Here is a 16,618-nt window from a genome sequence, read left to right as displayed (position 1 = left end):
CACAGAGACCTCTCTCGAGATATCATTCCCAGCCCTGCTGTGTAACCTCCTTTAACTAGGGATGCCAGTGACTGAAGCTAAGGCTGCCTCCATTGGGAATGAGGGAACCTGTGGCCCTCCAGATGTTGCACTCCATCTCCCATCAGCCCCAGCCAGCAAGACCAATAATCAAGGATGGTGGGAGTTGGGTGGCCAACAACATGTGAAAGGCAGCAAGTTCCACATCCTTGGCTTCCATGCAAAGCACATGCAAAGCACATGCTCTAGCCTTGGGTGATGGGCATCATCTTGTAAAGGGATGGGTGGCGATTCAGCACAGCTGCCAATGTTTGCACTGGTCCCAAAAGTATGTGACACACCAAAGTTTTATTTAACAAAAAAATATCGTCATAGATGACACCAAAATAATAATAAAGTTAAGCTTTTTGAGGTCAAGAGCCACAACTGTAGAGCGAGAGGCGGTAAAAAAGTCCTTTGGGAGACGGCTGCTACGCCCACTAGGAAACGAGGACCCCTGTGGAGCTGGCCTTGCCGCCTGACCCCTCAGCGCTGTCCTTGGAGGGAGCCTTCTGGTCGTCCTCACCCATCAGGCGGATGTTGTGTTTTTCCCGGAACTCGTTCAGCTCCCGCCCTTTCGTCTGCAGCTGCTGGGTCAAGGTCTCTATGATCTTGTTGATCTGCAAACAGGGAAGGAGAGTCAGGACAGGAAAGATGGAGCACCACATTTTATCTGGGGAGCGGCAGATGAGGGCTCTGAGCTCCCCGACATCCTCCCAAGATCACTCTGCATTTATTTATCCATTTTAAAGGCATTTATAAACCGTCTTGACATTTCAAAAATCTCTCTTAAGAATTCAATTGTGGGCAACCTTCCAGGAGCCACATGCCAGGAGTGGGTGAAGCCAGAGTGAAAAGTGGGCAGCACAATGGATATGACTCTTCTCTTTATACAGTAGGCTGAAAACACAAGAGACTTTTGACACCCACTCCATACACATCTCTCTCCATCCTCCCTCCAGGCAGAAAAGAGGCATTAATAGGGTTCGACACATTCCAGCCAGGCAAAAGCACTGAAGGGCGTGGAGCAGGGGTGTGTGTAGCCCAGGAAGAGGCGGCAGGGCCTGGTGTGAAAATACAAATCTTAAGTGTCAAAGGCTAAGGTAAATAGGAGCCAGTCGTTTCCCCCCACTCCCCCCCCCCCCATGGATCACTTGAAAATTGCTTGAGGATCTTGGTGGATTATTTAAATGATTTTTTCTGCCTGTTGTAGCAATTATAGATGCTGTATGGTTTTCATTTGTATTTTTACAGATGCACCGTGGACCATCTGAATGAAGTTTTGGGCCACTGGTGGGCCACAGACCACAGTCTGGGAATCTTCTGCTGTTTTCCAGGACCATCATTTAACACATCACTATCTAGAACAGCTCTTCCATACGCAGTCCTACAACTCCTATCAGCCTCAGCCAGCATTGTGTTAAGATGCAGGGGTTGATGGGAGCTGTGCTGCAAAATATATGGAGGGCAGCAGGGTGGCAAAGTTGATGGGACTGAGAGAAGGGGCTCACCCAAAGATCTTAGGGAGATATGATCTTTCAGGTAGCCTGGGCCCAAGTCATGGCTAGGTTGTTTTTGCATTCTTTCTGAGAATTTGGGTAGCAGTGGGAGCGGGAAAGAAATATAACCAAGTTGCATAATAAAGAATCTCTACACAAAAACACCTGGACATTTGTATACTTTTCACTTATTCTTCAGCGGTGGCCAAGAATGACAAATGGTGTCAAACAGAAGAATTGAAAACAGCATATATTTTTTAAAAAATAAGTCATAAAATCATAGCATTGTAGAGTGGGAAGGGACCACAAGGGTTATCTAGTCCAACCCCCTGCAATGCAGGAATATTTTGCCCAATGTGGGGCTTGAACTCATGACCCTGAGATTAAGAGTCTCAAGCTCTACTGTGACCTAGTGATGACAGACCAATATATTTCATGTGAAGTTCATTAGCTTCCACTCACACGATGGCATTTGGTGAGTAAAAATATGCAGCAGGCAAGCAGCTAGAGAAGCTCTTGTAAACTGCAAAAACACTGGGTCTTACTTTTCTTTCCAGCCTTCAGATGCCAGAAATGACTATCAGTTATATATTATTAGCTTTCCTTATATATATATGCACCTTATTATCAGTTAATTCAGTTGGCATACTTAGTTCCTTCCTTTTGTCCACACAACAACCCTGTGGGGTAGATTAGGCTTAGAGAAGGTGACTGGCCCAAGGTTTCTTACCCCCACTGAGTTTCATGGCTGAATAGGAATTCAAACCTAGGTCTCCTTAGTTTTAGCCATGATAACTAAAGGCAAGTATTGCTGAGGCTAATGGCATTCCCTGTTCCAAGGAGAAGAAGGGAGCCTGCCCACTGTCTGCAGAAGCATTACCTGCTCTTTGTTACTTTCCAAGGCTGGGAGAACTTCTTTCACAGTGCGTTCTACCAGCACACCTCCCACCATCCGGTAACATTTCCTAGTAGGGTCCACTTCTCGGAGTGTTTCAATTACCAGCCTGCAGAGTGGATGAAAGGCAGAATATCTGAGCATTGTACACCAGCTTATGATAAGGACAGTATCAAAGGATCTAGAAATCCACATGGCCAGGAAGTATACTTGTGACCAGGAACCTCAAGACTGCAGGGAAAGACATGGCACATTGCTGTGCTGCTATTTTATTATTTCCAAATCTAGCAGTCAAAACTCTGAATTGGGAGCACTTTCGTTCAAAGATGGAAGAAACAAGGCAAAGTTCACTGGGTGTTTCTGAAGAAGTTGTGAAGGGTATCAATGGCTACTAGCCATGTTGGCTATGTTCGCCATTGGAGGCAGTTTGCCTCTGAGTAACACTCGCTGAGGTGCACAAGTAGGAAAAGGACTGTTGCATCTTGTTCCTGCTTGCAAGCTTCCCAGAGGCATCTGGTTGGCCATTGTGAGAACAGGATGCTGCACTAGACCCCCACCCCCACCCCCTTAGCCTGATCCACCAGCCAGACTCTTCTGATGTTCTTTCTCAATTCCATTTGCAAGGCTGCTTGCAAGAACAGAGAAAACTGAAAAACCACCAAGCAGCAATATCAAAAATTAGCAGGGGGAACAATGTTCAAATCCACTGCTTACTTGTGCTCATTCAGCTCCATCTCCAGCTCAGCTGCCTTTGAGGCTAGACCTCGCTGCTCCTGACGCAGACGGTTAAATCCAGCTACCACCTAGAAGGGGAGAAAGGTCAGTCACAGCAGACAAGAGCTTGCACCAGCCACAACCAAGTTAGCATGGACATTCCCCACTCTCATACTTTCGATTGTAAGGTTCCTTGGGGTTAGAAATCTGCCATGTTTTACTTGAATTGCCAACTGAGGCTGCTGTATACATCACAACCATTCCTACCTAAACCCTTCTGAATCACTGCTAAAGTGGAGTATTTTGCTCACTGATCTCTGGACTTTCAAATCATTCCATCCCACAGCCCTAGGGTTAGAACAACTGAGAAAAGAAAACGTGTATGCCATACCTAAGGGTGTTTTTTTTTTGCAACATAGTTTTAATTAATTTTCCTCTTTAAACTGTTTACCATGGTTGCATTGAGATATACATTTACATTAAAGGATATGGCATGCAACGATTATATAAAATTACCGGTAAATGTAAGGATAAAACAATAAACACTCAGATAAACATTTCTGAATATAGTAACAAAATTGTGTCAAAATATATATACCAAAATTATATTGGTACTGTTCTCCCATATGCCCCAGTATTTGTGTATACTGCATACAAATTGTCATGCTTCTTTTGTGTCACTTTTTCAAATAATGTTGTTTGACAAATTGCATAATACCATTGGTCCATAGTTAATAACTGTAATGATTTCCATGTCCTAGCAATGGCTGTTCTTGCAGTGGCTAATAGATTATGAGTTCTTTGTTTCTAATTTGCAACATATTCTTACTATACAAGTCCTGGGGTCATGGGGGTTGTCTGCTTTGTGGCAAAAGATACTTCTGTAAATAATTTTTCCAGAACTTTTCAATTTTTGGACACCCTCACCACATGTGTTGATATGTCCCTCTAATGGGACATCCACTCTAACACGTGGGAGAAATGTTTGGTTTCTATAGCCTTTTAAACCGGGAAGGGATGATTGTGGAAGGTATTGTTGTTGTTTGTTACTATGTTATACATCCCAATCCCAAAGAAGGGCAGTGCCAAAGAATATTCCAACTACCGCACAATTGCGCTCATTTCACACGCTAGCAAGGTTATGCTTAAAATTCTACAAGGCAGGCTTGAGCAGTATGTGGACCGAGAGCTCCCAGAAGCGCAAGCTGGATTTCGAAGGGGCAGAGGAACCACGAGACCAAATTGTGAACATGCGCTGGATTATGGAGAAAGCTAGAGAGTTCCAGAAAAACATCTACTTCTGCTTCATTGACTACGCAAAAGCTTTTGACTGTGTCAACCACAGCAAAGAAATGGGAGTGCTGGATCACCTCATTTGCCTCCAGAGAAATCTCTATGTGGGACAAGAAGCTACAGTTAGAACTGGATATGGAACAACTGATTGATTCAAAATTGGGAAAGGAGTACAACGAGGCTGTATATTGTCTCCCTGCTTATTTAACTTATATGCAGAATTCATCATGCAAAAGGCTGGACTGGATGAATCCCAAACCGGAATTAAGATTGCCGGAAGAAATACCAACAACCTCAGATATGCTGATGACACAACCTTCATGGCAGAAAGTGAGGAGGAATTAAAGAACCTTTTAATGAGGGTGAAAGAGGAGAGTGCAAAATATGGTCTGAAGCTCAACATAAAAAAAAACTAAGACCATGGCCACTGGTCCCATCACTTCCTGGCAAATAGAAGGGGAAGAAATGGAGGCAGTGAGAGATTTTACTTTCTTGGGTTCCATGATCACTGCAGATGGTGACAGCAGTCATGAAATTAGAAGACGCCTGCTTCTTGGGAGGAAAGCAATGACAAAACTAGACAGCATCTTAAAAAGCAGAGACATCACCTTGCCGACAAAGGTCCATATAGTTAAAGCCACGGTTTTCGCAGTTGTAATGTACGGAAGTGAGAGCTGGACCATAAAGAAGACTGATCGCCGAAGAATTGATGCTTTTGAATTATGGTGCTGGAGGAGACTCTTGAGAGTCCCATGGACTGCAAAAGATCAAACTTATCCATCCTTAAAGAAATCAGCCCTGAGTGCTCACTGGAACGACAGATCCTGAAGTTGAGGCTCCAGTACTTTGGCCACCTCATGAGAAGACTCCCTAGAAAAGACCCTGATGTTGGGAAAGATGGAGGGCACAAGGAGAAGGGGACGACAGAGGATGAGATGGTTGGACAGTGTTCTCGAAGGGACTAGCATGAGTTGGGCCAAACTGCGGGAGGCAGTGGAAGCCTGGCGTGCTCTGGTCCATGGGGTCACGAAGAGTCGGACACGACTGAACAACAACAACGTTATACATTTCTTATGCTTTTATATTGTAAACCAGCCTGTGATCCTTGGATGAAGGGCAGTATAATACATACAGTATAATACAGTAAAAAGGACATATTTGAACATTTCCCACCTGAATTTGCATCTCATTAATGGTAAGCAGTTGTCCATCTTTGTAAAAATTATTTCAAACAATACAATTGTTTTTTCTTTCAAGTATCTATATTTATTTTTGAAAACTGGGTGGAACTGCAATGGAATAATGAGTGAGAGGCCTGGGACCAAAAACCTGAATGTTGTGAATGTGAATGGGTTTGTAAGCAAATGTAAAGAGCAGTTTTTCAAAAAAGATATTACTTTTATAGGGACACCATTTACTTCCAAGTTCTTTAACCTGCTCCACTGAATTCCCTTATTGCCAAATAATATGTCTGTCATGTGCTAAGTTGACATGTGTTTTATTAGCAGTTTAGATTTGGGAATCCCCATCCTCCAACAGTTCGGTGAACAAACAGCAAATATTTTTTAATGCATGGTCAGTCTGATTGAAATATGACTATGTTGTTTTCTTTGCCATTTGGACTTATGGACTGGTGGAATAAGTATAATTTTAGTTGCGGCCAGTCAGTCCGTAATAGAACATTTCATTTTCTTCCAGCATCGTATAACCATATTTATTGATTTCCATACTTTGCTATAATGTGTTTAAATTACAGGTAACCTGAATGCCTAAATAGCTGAAGCTTTTCCTTCCTATTGGGAGCCATACCTGTTGTTTTAATCTGTCTTTTAATATTGTGCTTTAATATTAATATTGTTTTAATTGTTGCAATCCGTCCTAGGGCCTTGGGGTGAAAGGTGGGTAATAAATTGCAACAATGATGATGGTGGTGATTATTGATAGTATTAGGGCTGCCTAATAATGTGTCTTTTCTCGACTACTACAACGTCAACAGGAGCGGCGCCACCCCTAATACAGTAACGGCATCCTTCGCTCTGCACATGCTCAGAAACCCTCCCGCGAAATACGCGGAGGCCAAAGCGGGCTACGGGTTCGGGCTGTTGGACATCGTGACTTGACGCATCTCCCCCCGGGAAGGGGAACTCTGCACATGCCCAAAGGCACTCCCTTTACTCGCCCCTCCCCGGTACCTGCTCCGCCGTCATGGCCTTGCCGGCACCCCCAGGCGAAGAAGCAGAGCCGACGCCGCTGGGAGGAGCCGCCGGGCCACTTTTCGTCTTGCCGCTCTCCGCCATCTTCCTTCACCTGGTTAGGCCCTCGAGAGACATAAGGCCAGCCTAACAACGCCACAACTTCCGGGGCGAGAGAGGTCACTGCTTTCTCTCGTAACCGGAAGGTTCCGCGTTTCTGCTTCCGCCGACGCACTTTGGGCCTTCCATCTCCTGCCGCCATATTTGTTAAGGGCATAGGTGAAACTCAGTACAAGTGAGGAGCCCGAAGCTTACGAGGACGACGCGGAATAAAGACACAGATAAAGAGACGCTCATTAATTAAATTACCGAAAACATACGAACTTTATAGGTAGTGGTGGCGGTGGAGTCCTTTCTTATGTAATCCCAAAAGCGCCATTTTGCTTGAGGGCGCAGCTTTATCACCTCAGCACCATCTTTGCTCCGGGCTACAAGTTCCTCGCACCGCCCTTTTAAAAGCGGCACGTTCAGCCATGATTTCAATTCGTTAGAGTCAGGAAGAGATAAAAAAGTGTAGAACTGCACATGGACTTCTCAGGTTGGAATATTTCCGGGTTTTCTTTGGAAATTTCTATGGGGGTCAGAACTGCGAGTCGTTGATAAAAATCAATGGAGAAATTCAGAATTTTAAATAAAAGCTGCGCTAATTACAGCAAACGTGTTCAAACCCCTGCCAATGCCAGAACACATATGTACTGTAAATTAGGTTTTCACATCGGAATAAGAACTGAGGTAGGATGAGCTCCTGCCCTCCTTGCTGCATTTTAGAATTATTACTATTTTCGAAAAGTTTAGCTTCTGTGCTGCCCAATCACTGCTATGTTAAAAATCCTGGATTACTCCACTGATCTCTGTGATGAACCTTCACTTAAAAAAAATACATATACCATGTACAGACACCTTAAAGTGGCCTCACTTGTCAATCTATATGGAGTATTAAGTCCAAGTAGAGATTTTTGCCCACCATTTTTAGTATGGGCTCCTTTACCCGGAAGCGCCATATTAGTTAGGGGAGAGGTCTACTTCCGGCCTGGACTTTTCTCCCCGGCTTTTAGGGGAGCAGCTCGGCAGCTGCTGTCTTTCCCCCCCTTTTGCTCATGTAATCACTGAGGGTGAATCATTTGGAGGGGGAGTTTGTTAATGACTGTAATGGGGAAAAGAGAAAGTTGTCTGTTACTTTTTGAGCTTTAAAGTATTAGCTGGGAATTGGAAGGGTGAGATAAGGGGGGGGGATTTAAAAGCAGCCCTAGGCAAAATGATGCAAGAGGTGTGAAAGAATAACTAATATAATATAATATAATATAATATAATATAAATAATATCAAGTAACCCTGATTTATGGAGGGAGGTGGGAAGAAGAAAGGGAAGTCGAGAGAGAACATAAGGTAATTGGTTTTGCCCTGTGGAACTCCTTGGTGAAGGGTAATGATAGGGTTTGACACCTTATCCTTTTTAATTTAATTTTGTTTTAGATTTATTTTTTATCTTTAATTTCCAGTTTGTTTTAATCAGGCCCTTCTCTTGCCCTTTTAACTGCACCCATCCGTCAGGGATTCTTTAGTTGTGATTCCAGCAGTGCAGGGGGTTGTACTAGATCCGGGGTGGCCAACTCCCAAGAGACTGTGATCTACTCAGAGTTAAAAAAAAAAAAAAAGTGGCAGTGATCTACCCCCTTTTTTGGGTTCAGGTCATTTTGGGGTTTGGGTCAAAGTTGTTGAGTTTTTTCAGGGAGGAGGTAAAATGTTAAGCTTTCTTTAGGGGACCCACAGTTGTTCAGCTGCTTTGGGGGTAGCCAATGATCTACCAGTGATCTACTGCAGACGTCCAGTGATCTACTGGTAGATCATGATCTACATGTTGGACATGCCTGTACTAGATGATCCTTGGGTCCTTTCCAACTCAATATGATTTTGTGATCCTGACACATAGAAATGGAACATTGGAAAGCTTTTCTCGGGGTTGGTCTGCATGGCATGACAAATTTTAGCTGAAATGTCTATGTTGTTGGCTTACTGTGAAAAAAAACAGAGCCTGCTGGCTTTGGGTTAACTTTTCCCTGAGCAAGAACCACCCTGAGACATTTTCCCAACCCACCTTGTATCAATATGTGATCTGAAAGGTGTGCTACAGGACCTTCATCATCTCCCCTGATGTGAGGGATACAAGGGTGCAGCTATCTGGCTGTGTGTCATTTCCTTGGCAACTGGACCAATGGGGTCTTTCTACATTAGTATCTCATCTCTTAAAACTATGGGGACTGAGCCCGCTTCTTAAATACTTCTGGTGCAAGGAATAGATGTCACTCACTCTAAGTCGCTTTCTTCTCTGTTTTTGCCCTTAGCCAGAAGTGGCCTCTGCAGACTCCCTGTCTGCGTAGGAGAAAAGCAGGCAAGGGGAGGCCCTCCCTCTGCTCATTTTTCAGCTCCAAATCACCCTTTTCTCTACTGCTTTCCTGCCTGTGAAAGAACAGATCAGGGGGACCCAGTATCTTTCCCCCTGAATCTTTGTATGACTAAAGGAACAAAAGAAAAGCCTGGGTTAAGCCAGGGGTAGGCAACCGAAGGCCTGGGGGCCGGATGCGGCCCAATCACCTTCTCGATCCGGCCCGCGGATGGTCCGGGAATCAGCGTGTTTTTACATGAGTAGAATGTGTCCTTTTATTTAAAATGCATCTCTGGGTCATTTGTGGGGCATAGGAATTCGTTCATTCCCCCCCCCCCAAATATAGTCCGGCCCGCCACATGGTCTGAGGGACGGTGAACCGGCCCACGGCTGAAAAAGGTTGCTGACCCCTGGGTTAAGCTGTCATGTCCAGCTAGACTTATTTACAGTACTCTTAATTTACTCCTAAGGTGCTTTTTAATACTTTTGTTTCATTTTTTAAAAAATAAAACAATCAGAGGCAAGAAACACAAACCCCCTTATATCTAGGTGAACCCTCCAGTGTTCTGCTTTGTGGAACCACTATTTTTCTCTCGCAGGTGGCTGGTGGGAGTTGTAGTCCAAAATAGCCAGAGGGCACCAGGTCAGGAAAGGCTGTTCTAGGTCCCCTTTGCGTTGGAGACCCGCATTTCCCAGAAGATTTGAAAGAAGATGTGGTTGTTGTTTTTTTCCATTGCCTCGTCTAGGTTGAGAGTGGTGTTCCAGAAGCCCTTGCAAACACTTTGCCTCGCTGGTGGGAAGCCATTTGCAAGGATCCAAAGCCGAGCCCCTGGCCACAGGTAACTGACCTCGGAGAAGATGTAAGAACTGACAATGACATTTGTACATTTTAAGAGCTCAGGGTCTCTCCACCACCTTATATGCCTGATAGGTAGTTTGGGCTGATACAGCACAGCCCCGGGAGATCAAGTAGCCTTCATGCTTGAGCAGGGATTTAAATATCAGAGCGTATTTGCACGTAACAAACCATAGTTAGTCAAACCAGCCTGTGCATGAGTTCAAACAGTCTCTACATTGCTCTTCCCTTTCTTGAGCAGGGAGACAAACCACGGAGTGGCTGGCTTAATGTGGTGCTTGTGTGGGTTTTCACAGTCCGTTCTGCACTCTCCCCTGCCACTTCAGATTCAAAGCCATGTCCACGGGGGGCGCAGGACCCCTGAAGCCCCTTATCGCCGTCTGCCAGATGACCTCCACTCCCGACAAAGCCCACAACTGGGCGTCCTGCTCACGGCTCATCCGGGAGGCTGCCCAGAGGGGGGCCTGCATAGTCTTCCTCCCGGAAGCCTTCGACTTCATTGGCAGCAGCGTGGAGGAGGCCCTGAGCCTAGCCGAGCCCCTGGAGGGAGACCACCTGCAGCGCTACGTTGGGCTGGCCAGGTAGGACTTGCTGGGGCTGCCCTGTGTAGATGTGGCAGGGTTTTGTCTGTGAGAGTGTGGCAGAGGCAATGGCCAGGCACTTGCAGGTAACCTCCCCCCCAAAAAACCCCCCCACTTTTCTCCTCTTTTGACAGGGAATGTGGTGTCTGGTTGTCCCTTGGAGGCTTCCATGAAAGAGGCAGTGATTGGGAGAGCACAGGAAGGATCTACAATTGCCACCTCCTCTTGGATCCCAAAGGTGACGAAATTGTCTTAGTATAGGATACCTTCTCTCCCCAACCTGCCCAAATCTCCCTAAACCACTCCTTCCTTCCCTCCCTCTTTCTCGCAATCAATTCTTCACTAACCAAACAGCACATTCATTTTCAATTTCATTTGTTCTCCCTGCAATTTTATCCTTGCAACAACTCTGTGAGGTAGATTAGGCTGAGGGGCCCAAGGTCCAAGGTCACCTAGTGGCCCAAGGTCACCTAGTGAGCTTTGTGGCCGAGTGGGGATTTGAACCCCAGTTTCTCCCAGGTCTTAGTCTGACACTTAATCTACTACAGCACACTGGCTCTCTCATGTAACACTGGTGTCAGAAGAGCCCCCTCCTGAAACCAGCCAGCAGGGAAGGGATAGAAACACTGTGGCCTGCCTCTTCCTTTCAGCTTCCCTGCAGCTACCATTGCTAGCCTCACTATGTTGATGCCTTAGCAGCCATGAAAGTATAAGGACCACCAGCCCCCGCCTTCCAAATCTACTAATCTGATCCTTCTCTCCTCGGGGAGGCTGGCCTCAGGAACCCTGGTGGCTGCGTATCGGAAGACTCATCTTTTTGACGTAGAGATGGAGGGGCGAGTGTCCCTGAAGGAAAGCGCCTTCACCAACCCAGGTTCCAAGATAGTGGCTCCTGTGGAGACCCCGGCTGGAAAGGTACGTGTAAAACATTCCAGAGACAGGTGTTGGTTTACGTCATTTGAGACCAATAAGCTAAGCAAAGTTCAGTGCAAAGAGTGGTGGTGGTTTGTTGTTGTTGTTGTTTAAAAAATGGTTTGTAATTAATCTGGAGTTTGGGATGAGCAGCGAGGTGGCCAAGTTTGCTGATGATACCAAATGGTTCAGGGTGGTTAAAATAAAGAGGGGTGGTAAGGAGCTTCAAAAAAGATCTCTCCAAACCAGACAAAGGAGCATTAAAATGGCAAACGTAGTAGTGCACACCAGGGCAAAAAAAAATCCTAAAATTCATATACACAGGTGCAGACAAGAGAAGGTACGGTACTTCATGATGCAGCACAGAGTTAAACTGTGGAACTCCCTTCCACAGGAGGCAGTGCTGGGCATCAACTTGGATAGCTTCAAAAGAGGATTAGAACAAATCATGGAGGAGAAAGCTATCAACAGCTACGGGCCACAGTGGCTATATTTTACTTTCACTGTCAGAGGCAATATGTCTCTGAATGCCAGTTGTAGAGAATCACAGATGGGGAGAAATCTGTGCTCAGGATTCCCACTGGGGCGTCTGGTTGGGCACTGTGAGAGCAGGATGCTGAACTAGATGGGCCATTGGTCTGACCCTGCACCCAGGCACTTCTTATGTTCAGACTTATGTAGGCTGCCAAAGGCTCTTCCCCAACATGAAAATTTGGAATGATTCATTGTGGTCTACAGACTAAGATCAAGAAAATCAGAAATATAGATACAGTTACTATATAAACGAGGAGACTATAACTGGTGCTTTCTGCCATTGGCAGGTATTTGCCATTGCCAATGGGGCTCCAGGAATTTTATCTGCAAAGAGAAAACTTAACCTAAAAATTGCTGACCTCCCCGGAAAAGAGGCTGGGGGGGGGGCAGAGTCAGTTGGTTGCAGATTCTGGAGTAGCCTTTGCGAAAGGGAAAGAGAGAGGACTTCACCCACAACTTCCACTCTTTTGTCTTAGCAACTCAAGGGAGTTGAAGCGCCAGCCTCTCCCCCCCCAACCCCCCCCCCCAAATAAAACTTGGGAAGGCAGAGCCTTTAGTCTGGCAGCAGCAGAAGTTATGTGGTATCTTGCAAGATAGAGACAGGCAGATGAGACGGACAATAACTTTGGTGCGCTGGTCTCAAGGTGTGTGTGGCTTTTAGAGGCCAGGACCAGCACTCTGAATTGAGCCCAGAAACGGACTGGGAGCCAGAGTGGTCAGGACACAGGAACGATATGAAATGCTCAGGCCCACTTAAGAATCCAGCAGCTGTGTCCTGGACTAACTGCAGCACCAGAACAGCCTTCAAGGGCAGCCCCATGTAGTAGTCTAAGCTCAGGTTTTCCAGAGCATGGATTGATGTTGTGCAAGAAAGCTTGCCTGGCTCCTCCCGCCCCCGCCCCCCACCTGCTATCATGTCTAGGCAGGGCTTCTCTCTGGGTGCTTGCTAGCCTCCCACTCAGTCCTGCACCTCTTTCAGGTTGGTCTGGCCATTTGCTATGATCTCCGCTTCCCAGAAATGTCTATCGCTCTGGCCCGGGAAGGGGCGGAGATTCTCACCTACCCATCAGCCTTCACTGTGACAACAGGCTCCGCCCACTGGGAGGTAAGTGGATCCAACATTACAGTGGTTGGGTGGAGTTCTTTCCAGGAATCCTTTCAATTAGAGGCTCTGGGGGTTGAACCCGGAGCAAAGTGTGCGCTGTACCGAGCTATGAATGTGCCAACACACTTTTTAGAAATAGTAGCTCGTTGCCTTCGCATAGGGCAGTTTGCCCATGCTCAGACAACCTTGCCCTAAGAGGCAACACCTTTGTTCTTTTGAATAACCCAACAAATAACATTGAACTGCGTTTGAAATTCCTCAATAAAGGACCTAAGTGCTCAAAAACCTATTGGGCATCAAACTGTGTCTCCTACCCCTTTGATTCCAATTTCCTCTCCCTGCTCCTCACATTCTCCTACATCAGTGGTTCCCAAGCAGTTTTTGGCAACTACCCCCTTGGTTCCATAAACTTATCCCCAGTGCCCCCTTTTTACCCTATAAAAAGCATTATTCAGGATAGTGGTTTGCACAGCCCACTAAGGAAGGTAATAATACAATAAGGTTCAAAAGATGAACAATTCATTGTACATTTATTCAAAATCCAGTTGAAACTATTTAGTTTAACAAACTTGATTAACTTGATCCAGGGAGACCTGCTTTTCAAAGTCTGATAGCTGCGCCCCTCTAGACCCTTCCTGCCTCCTAGTGCCCTTCTGGTAGGTAATCTCACTGCCCTCCTGGGGCCAGTACTGCCCACTTTGAGAACCACTGTCTCAATCAACCTCTCTACACTTGTTACCCTCAAAATGTTTTGGACCACAATTCCCAAGGAGTACAATTTTGGGGGCTGGAGGCTGGGGGAGTTGCCCTGCACGAGAAGGGACCCTCTGCCCTGGCTCAGAAGCCCTAGATTTTCGATAATGTAAGTTTCCATGCTAGGGATTGTTAGAAAAAGGATTTGAAAACAAAAGCATCACTATCATAATGCTGTTACGCAAATCTGTGATGTGACCACATGGTAGCATTCTGGTTGCCTTGTCTGAAAAAGGGCAGTGCAGAGTTGGGAGAACGTTCAGAAAAGGGCAACCAAAATTATCAAGGGGGATGGAGCAGACTCTGTTGGGAACTTTTCGGTTTGGAGAAAAGGTAAGAGGCGACAGGAATAAAAATTACACATTGGAGAAAGTGGACAGATTTCCCCTCCCTCCATTACACTAGAACTTGTGAACATCCAGTGAAGCTGAACACAGGAGGGTTAAGGACCAATAAAATGAAGTTACAGGTGGGTAGCCGTGTTGGTCTGCCATAGTCGAAACAAAATAGGAAATTCTTTCCAGTAGCACCTTAGAGACCAACTGAGTTTGTTCTTGGTATGAGCTTTCGTGTGCATGCACACTTCTTCAGATGCGTATCTCTAAGGTGCTACTGGAAAGAATTTCCTATTTTGTTTCAATAAAATGAAGTCCTTATTCACACAGCACATGTGTGAATTGAACTCTCTCCCTACAGGAGGCAGCAATGGTCACCAACATAGATGGCTTTAGAGGAGGGTTGCACAAATTCATGGAGCAGAGGGCTATTAATGGCTGCCTGCCAAGATTACTATGCTCTGTCTCTAGAGCTAGAGGCAGCAACGCTTCCGAATACCAGTTGCTGGAAGCTGCATGAGGGCAGAGGGCTCAGGCCACTGTGAGGAGGCTGGACTAGATGGTCCAGTGACCTGGATCCAGCAGGCTCTTAGCTTATAATCAGAGTTGGAAAGAACCCAAATGGTCGTCTGGCCCAACCCCCAATGCAGGAGTCACAGCTAAACAATCCTTGACAGATGGCTGTCCAACCTGTTCAAAAACCTCCAATGAAGGAGAAGCCATCTGTTCCACTGTTCAGAGGTGTTACGTTCTCATGTTAAAGTTTGCAACAGGGGCGGAGACACAGCACGCTCCACCCCTGACTCTTATGCTCCTCCCTCCTCTGCAGGTGCTGCTGCGAGCTCGTGCTGTCGAGACCCAGTGCTATGTGGTCGCAGCTGCTCAGACAGGAAAGCACCACGCAAGCCGCATCTCCTACGGCCACGCCATGGTAGTGGACCCATGGGGCAGTGTCGTCGCCCAGTGCCAGGAGGGACCAGGCCTGTGCTACGCAGAGATCGACCTTGCCTACCTGCGCCGCATCCGGCAGGAGATGCCAGTCTTCTCCCATCGCCGGGCTGACCTGTATGGCCAGGTAGCCGCTCAGAAGGGACCCCCATCCCTGTGATTTGCTCGGGTGCTGCTGGACCAGCCTCCGGAACCTCTTACCCGTCTAATGACCTACCTGGGTGGATTTTCGCTCCCTCAACCAATTTGGCACTCCAGCAATTCTGCTAGGGAGTGGGTGATAAGTAGAACGACTGAGAGAAATGTACCCGCTCTCCCAAGTGGATCCAAGAAAGGGCACCTTACCCCATAAGCCTGGTCTTTTATTCCACCTGGGAGGGTGCATTTGCTCAGACGAGCTCCAGTGAATCCTTTGTCCCTAAATTAGGAGTGGGGAATCTGCAAGCCCCCAGATGCTGCTGGACCTAAATTCCCCATCAGTTCCAGCCAGCGTGGAAAGATGACAGATGCAGTCCAGGAACATTCAGAGTCAAAGTTTCCCCACCTCTGGCTGAAATAAATCTGCCCCTGCTGGACTCCCACACTTCTTCCCGTCACCCAATAATCCATTTTTAAACAGGTACAGTGGTACCTAGAGTTACAAACGCCTCAAGTTACAAGTGCTTCAGGTGACAAACTCCGCTAACCTGGAGTTCTCAAGTTGAGAACTTTGCCCCAGGATGAGAACGGAAATCGTCAAGTATCACAACTCGCACACATGATGCAAACTTTTCGGATCACTTTATTTCGTGATGAACATCATCCTTCCACTTGATTGCAACTTAAGAGATGAGGAATAAGTTTTTAGAAAATAAATTTGTCACTTGTATGCATGATGCAAATTTGGAATATCTATTTATTTTGCATTTTCTGCACTTCTGGTAGTTACAGGGAGAGGCAAGGGCACTGGCACCTCAACCTGACTGCTGGGATCTTGTTCAGCAACTCCTCCGAAGCAGCTTTACTCGTATTATTTTTCAAGATCTAGAAACTTGGTTTTAAAAACAAACACAAGATCGAGGTGCCCAGACACATGCATCCTGTGGCCAATTCATAGCTTTCTGCAGAGGGCTTTCCTTTTTTTGCATGTGCATTGTTAAAACCAATTTAAAGCTAACGATTTTAACTGTTTGAATTTTATCTTGTTAAGTTGCTAGAATGGGGTTTGTTTTTGGTATAAGGTAGCTAACAAATGTAATAAATAATGTAATGGCTGTTCACACGCAGTACTGCCACATGCGCAGCTAAGCAAAAAGTAGACACTTTGAAGCCCTTAAAAGTTTTTTTTTTTTTAAAGTTATTTCACACAGCACATATTTAAACTATGGAACTCACTCCCACAAGAGGCAGTAGTTCTGGGACCAACTGGGATGGCTTTTAAAGATCAGACAAATTCATGGAGGGCTACTAGCCGTGATGGCTTTACTCTGTCCCCCCAGTCAGGAAGGAAATGCTTCTGAACA

General features: G+C 46.1%; 2 protein-coding genes across 2 annotated transcripts; one reads left to right on the top strand and one right to left on the bottom strand.

The window, feature by feature from the left end:
- Positions 1 to 332: 332 nt before the first annotated feature.
- Positions 333 to 6,811, bottom strand: PFDN2 (prefoldin subunit 2). Its single transcript, XM_033174821.1, has 4 exons — positions 6,651 to 6,811; positions 3,166 to 3,254; positions 2,437 to 2,560; positions 333 to 677 (listed from the first exon to the last, which is right to left on the bottom strand). Exons 1-4 carry the CDS (start codon positions 6,753 to 6,755, stop codon positions 498 to 500), a joined length of 498 nt encoding a protein of 165 aa, XP_033030712.1. The 5' UTR covers positions 6,756 to 6,811; the 3' UTR covers positions 333 to 497.
- A 918-nt stretch (positions 6,812 to 7,729) lies between these two features.
- On the top strand, positions 7,730 to 16,375 carry NIT1 (nitrilase 1). Its single transcript, XM_033135936.1, has 7 exons — positions 7,730 to 7,809; positions 9,839 to 9,931; positions 10,275 to 10,529; positions 10,664 to 10,767; positions 11,311 to 11,444; positions 12,955 to 13,080; positions 14,998 to 16,375. Coding segments are annotated over exons 1-7 (993 nt in total). The 5' UTR covers positions 7,730 to 7,807; the 3' UTR covers positions 15,277 to 16,375.
- The last annotated feature ends 243 nt before the right edge of the window (positions 16,376 to 16,618 follow it).

Source organism: Lacerta agilis, chromosome 17 (genome assembly GCF_009819535.1).
Source record: "Lacerta agilis isolate rLacAgi1 chromosome 17, rLacAgi1.pri, whole genome shotgun sequence".
Lineage (NCBI taxonomy): Eukaryota > Metazoa > Chordata > Lepidosauria > Squamata > Lacertidae > Lacerta > Lacerta agilis.
The sequence above is the reverse complement of the archived record's forward strand: the minus strand, read 5'-3'. Positions and strand labels throughout refer to the sequence as shown.

Excerpts from the sequence above, each read along its gene's own strand:
- PFDN2 (XM_033174821.1), bottom strand. The coding sequence starts at position 6,755 with ATGGCGGAGAGCGGCAAGACGAAAAGTGGCCCGGCGGCTCCTCCCAGC. Across the intron at positions 3,255-6,650 it reads AGGCCATGACGGCGGAGCAG|GTGGTAGCTGGATTTAACCG; the intron begins GTACCGGGGAGG and ends CTCCCCTTCTAG. Across the intron at positions 2,561-3,165 it reads ATGGAGCTGAATGAGCACAA|GCTGGTAATTGAAACACTCC; the intron begins GTAAGCAGTGGA and ends TCCACTCTGCAG.
- NIT1 (XM_033135936.1), top strand. Across the intron at positions 10,768-11,310 it reads CCTCCTCTTGGATCCCAAAG|GAACCCTGGTGGCTGCGTAT; the intron begins GTGACGAAATTG and ends GGCTGGCCTCAG. Across the intron at positions 11,445-12,954 it reads TGGAGACCCCGGCTGGAAAG|GTTGGTCTGGCCATTTGCTA; the intron begins GTACGTGTAAAA and ends CACCTCTTTCAG.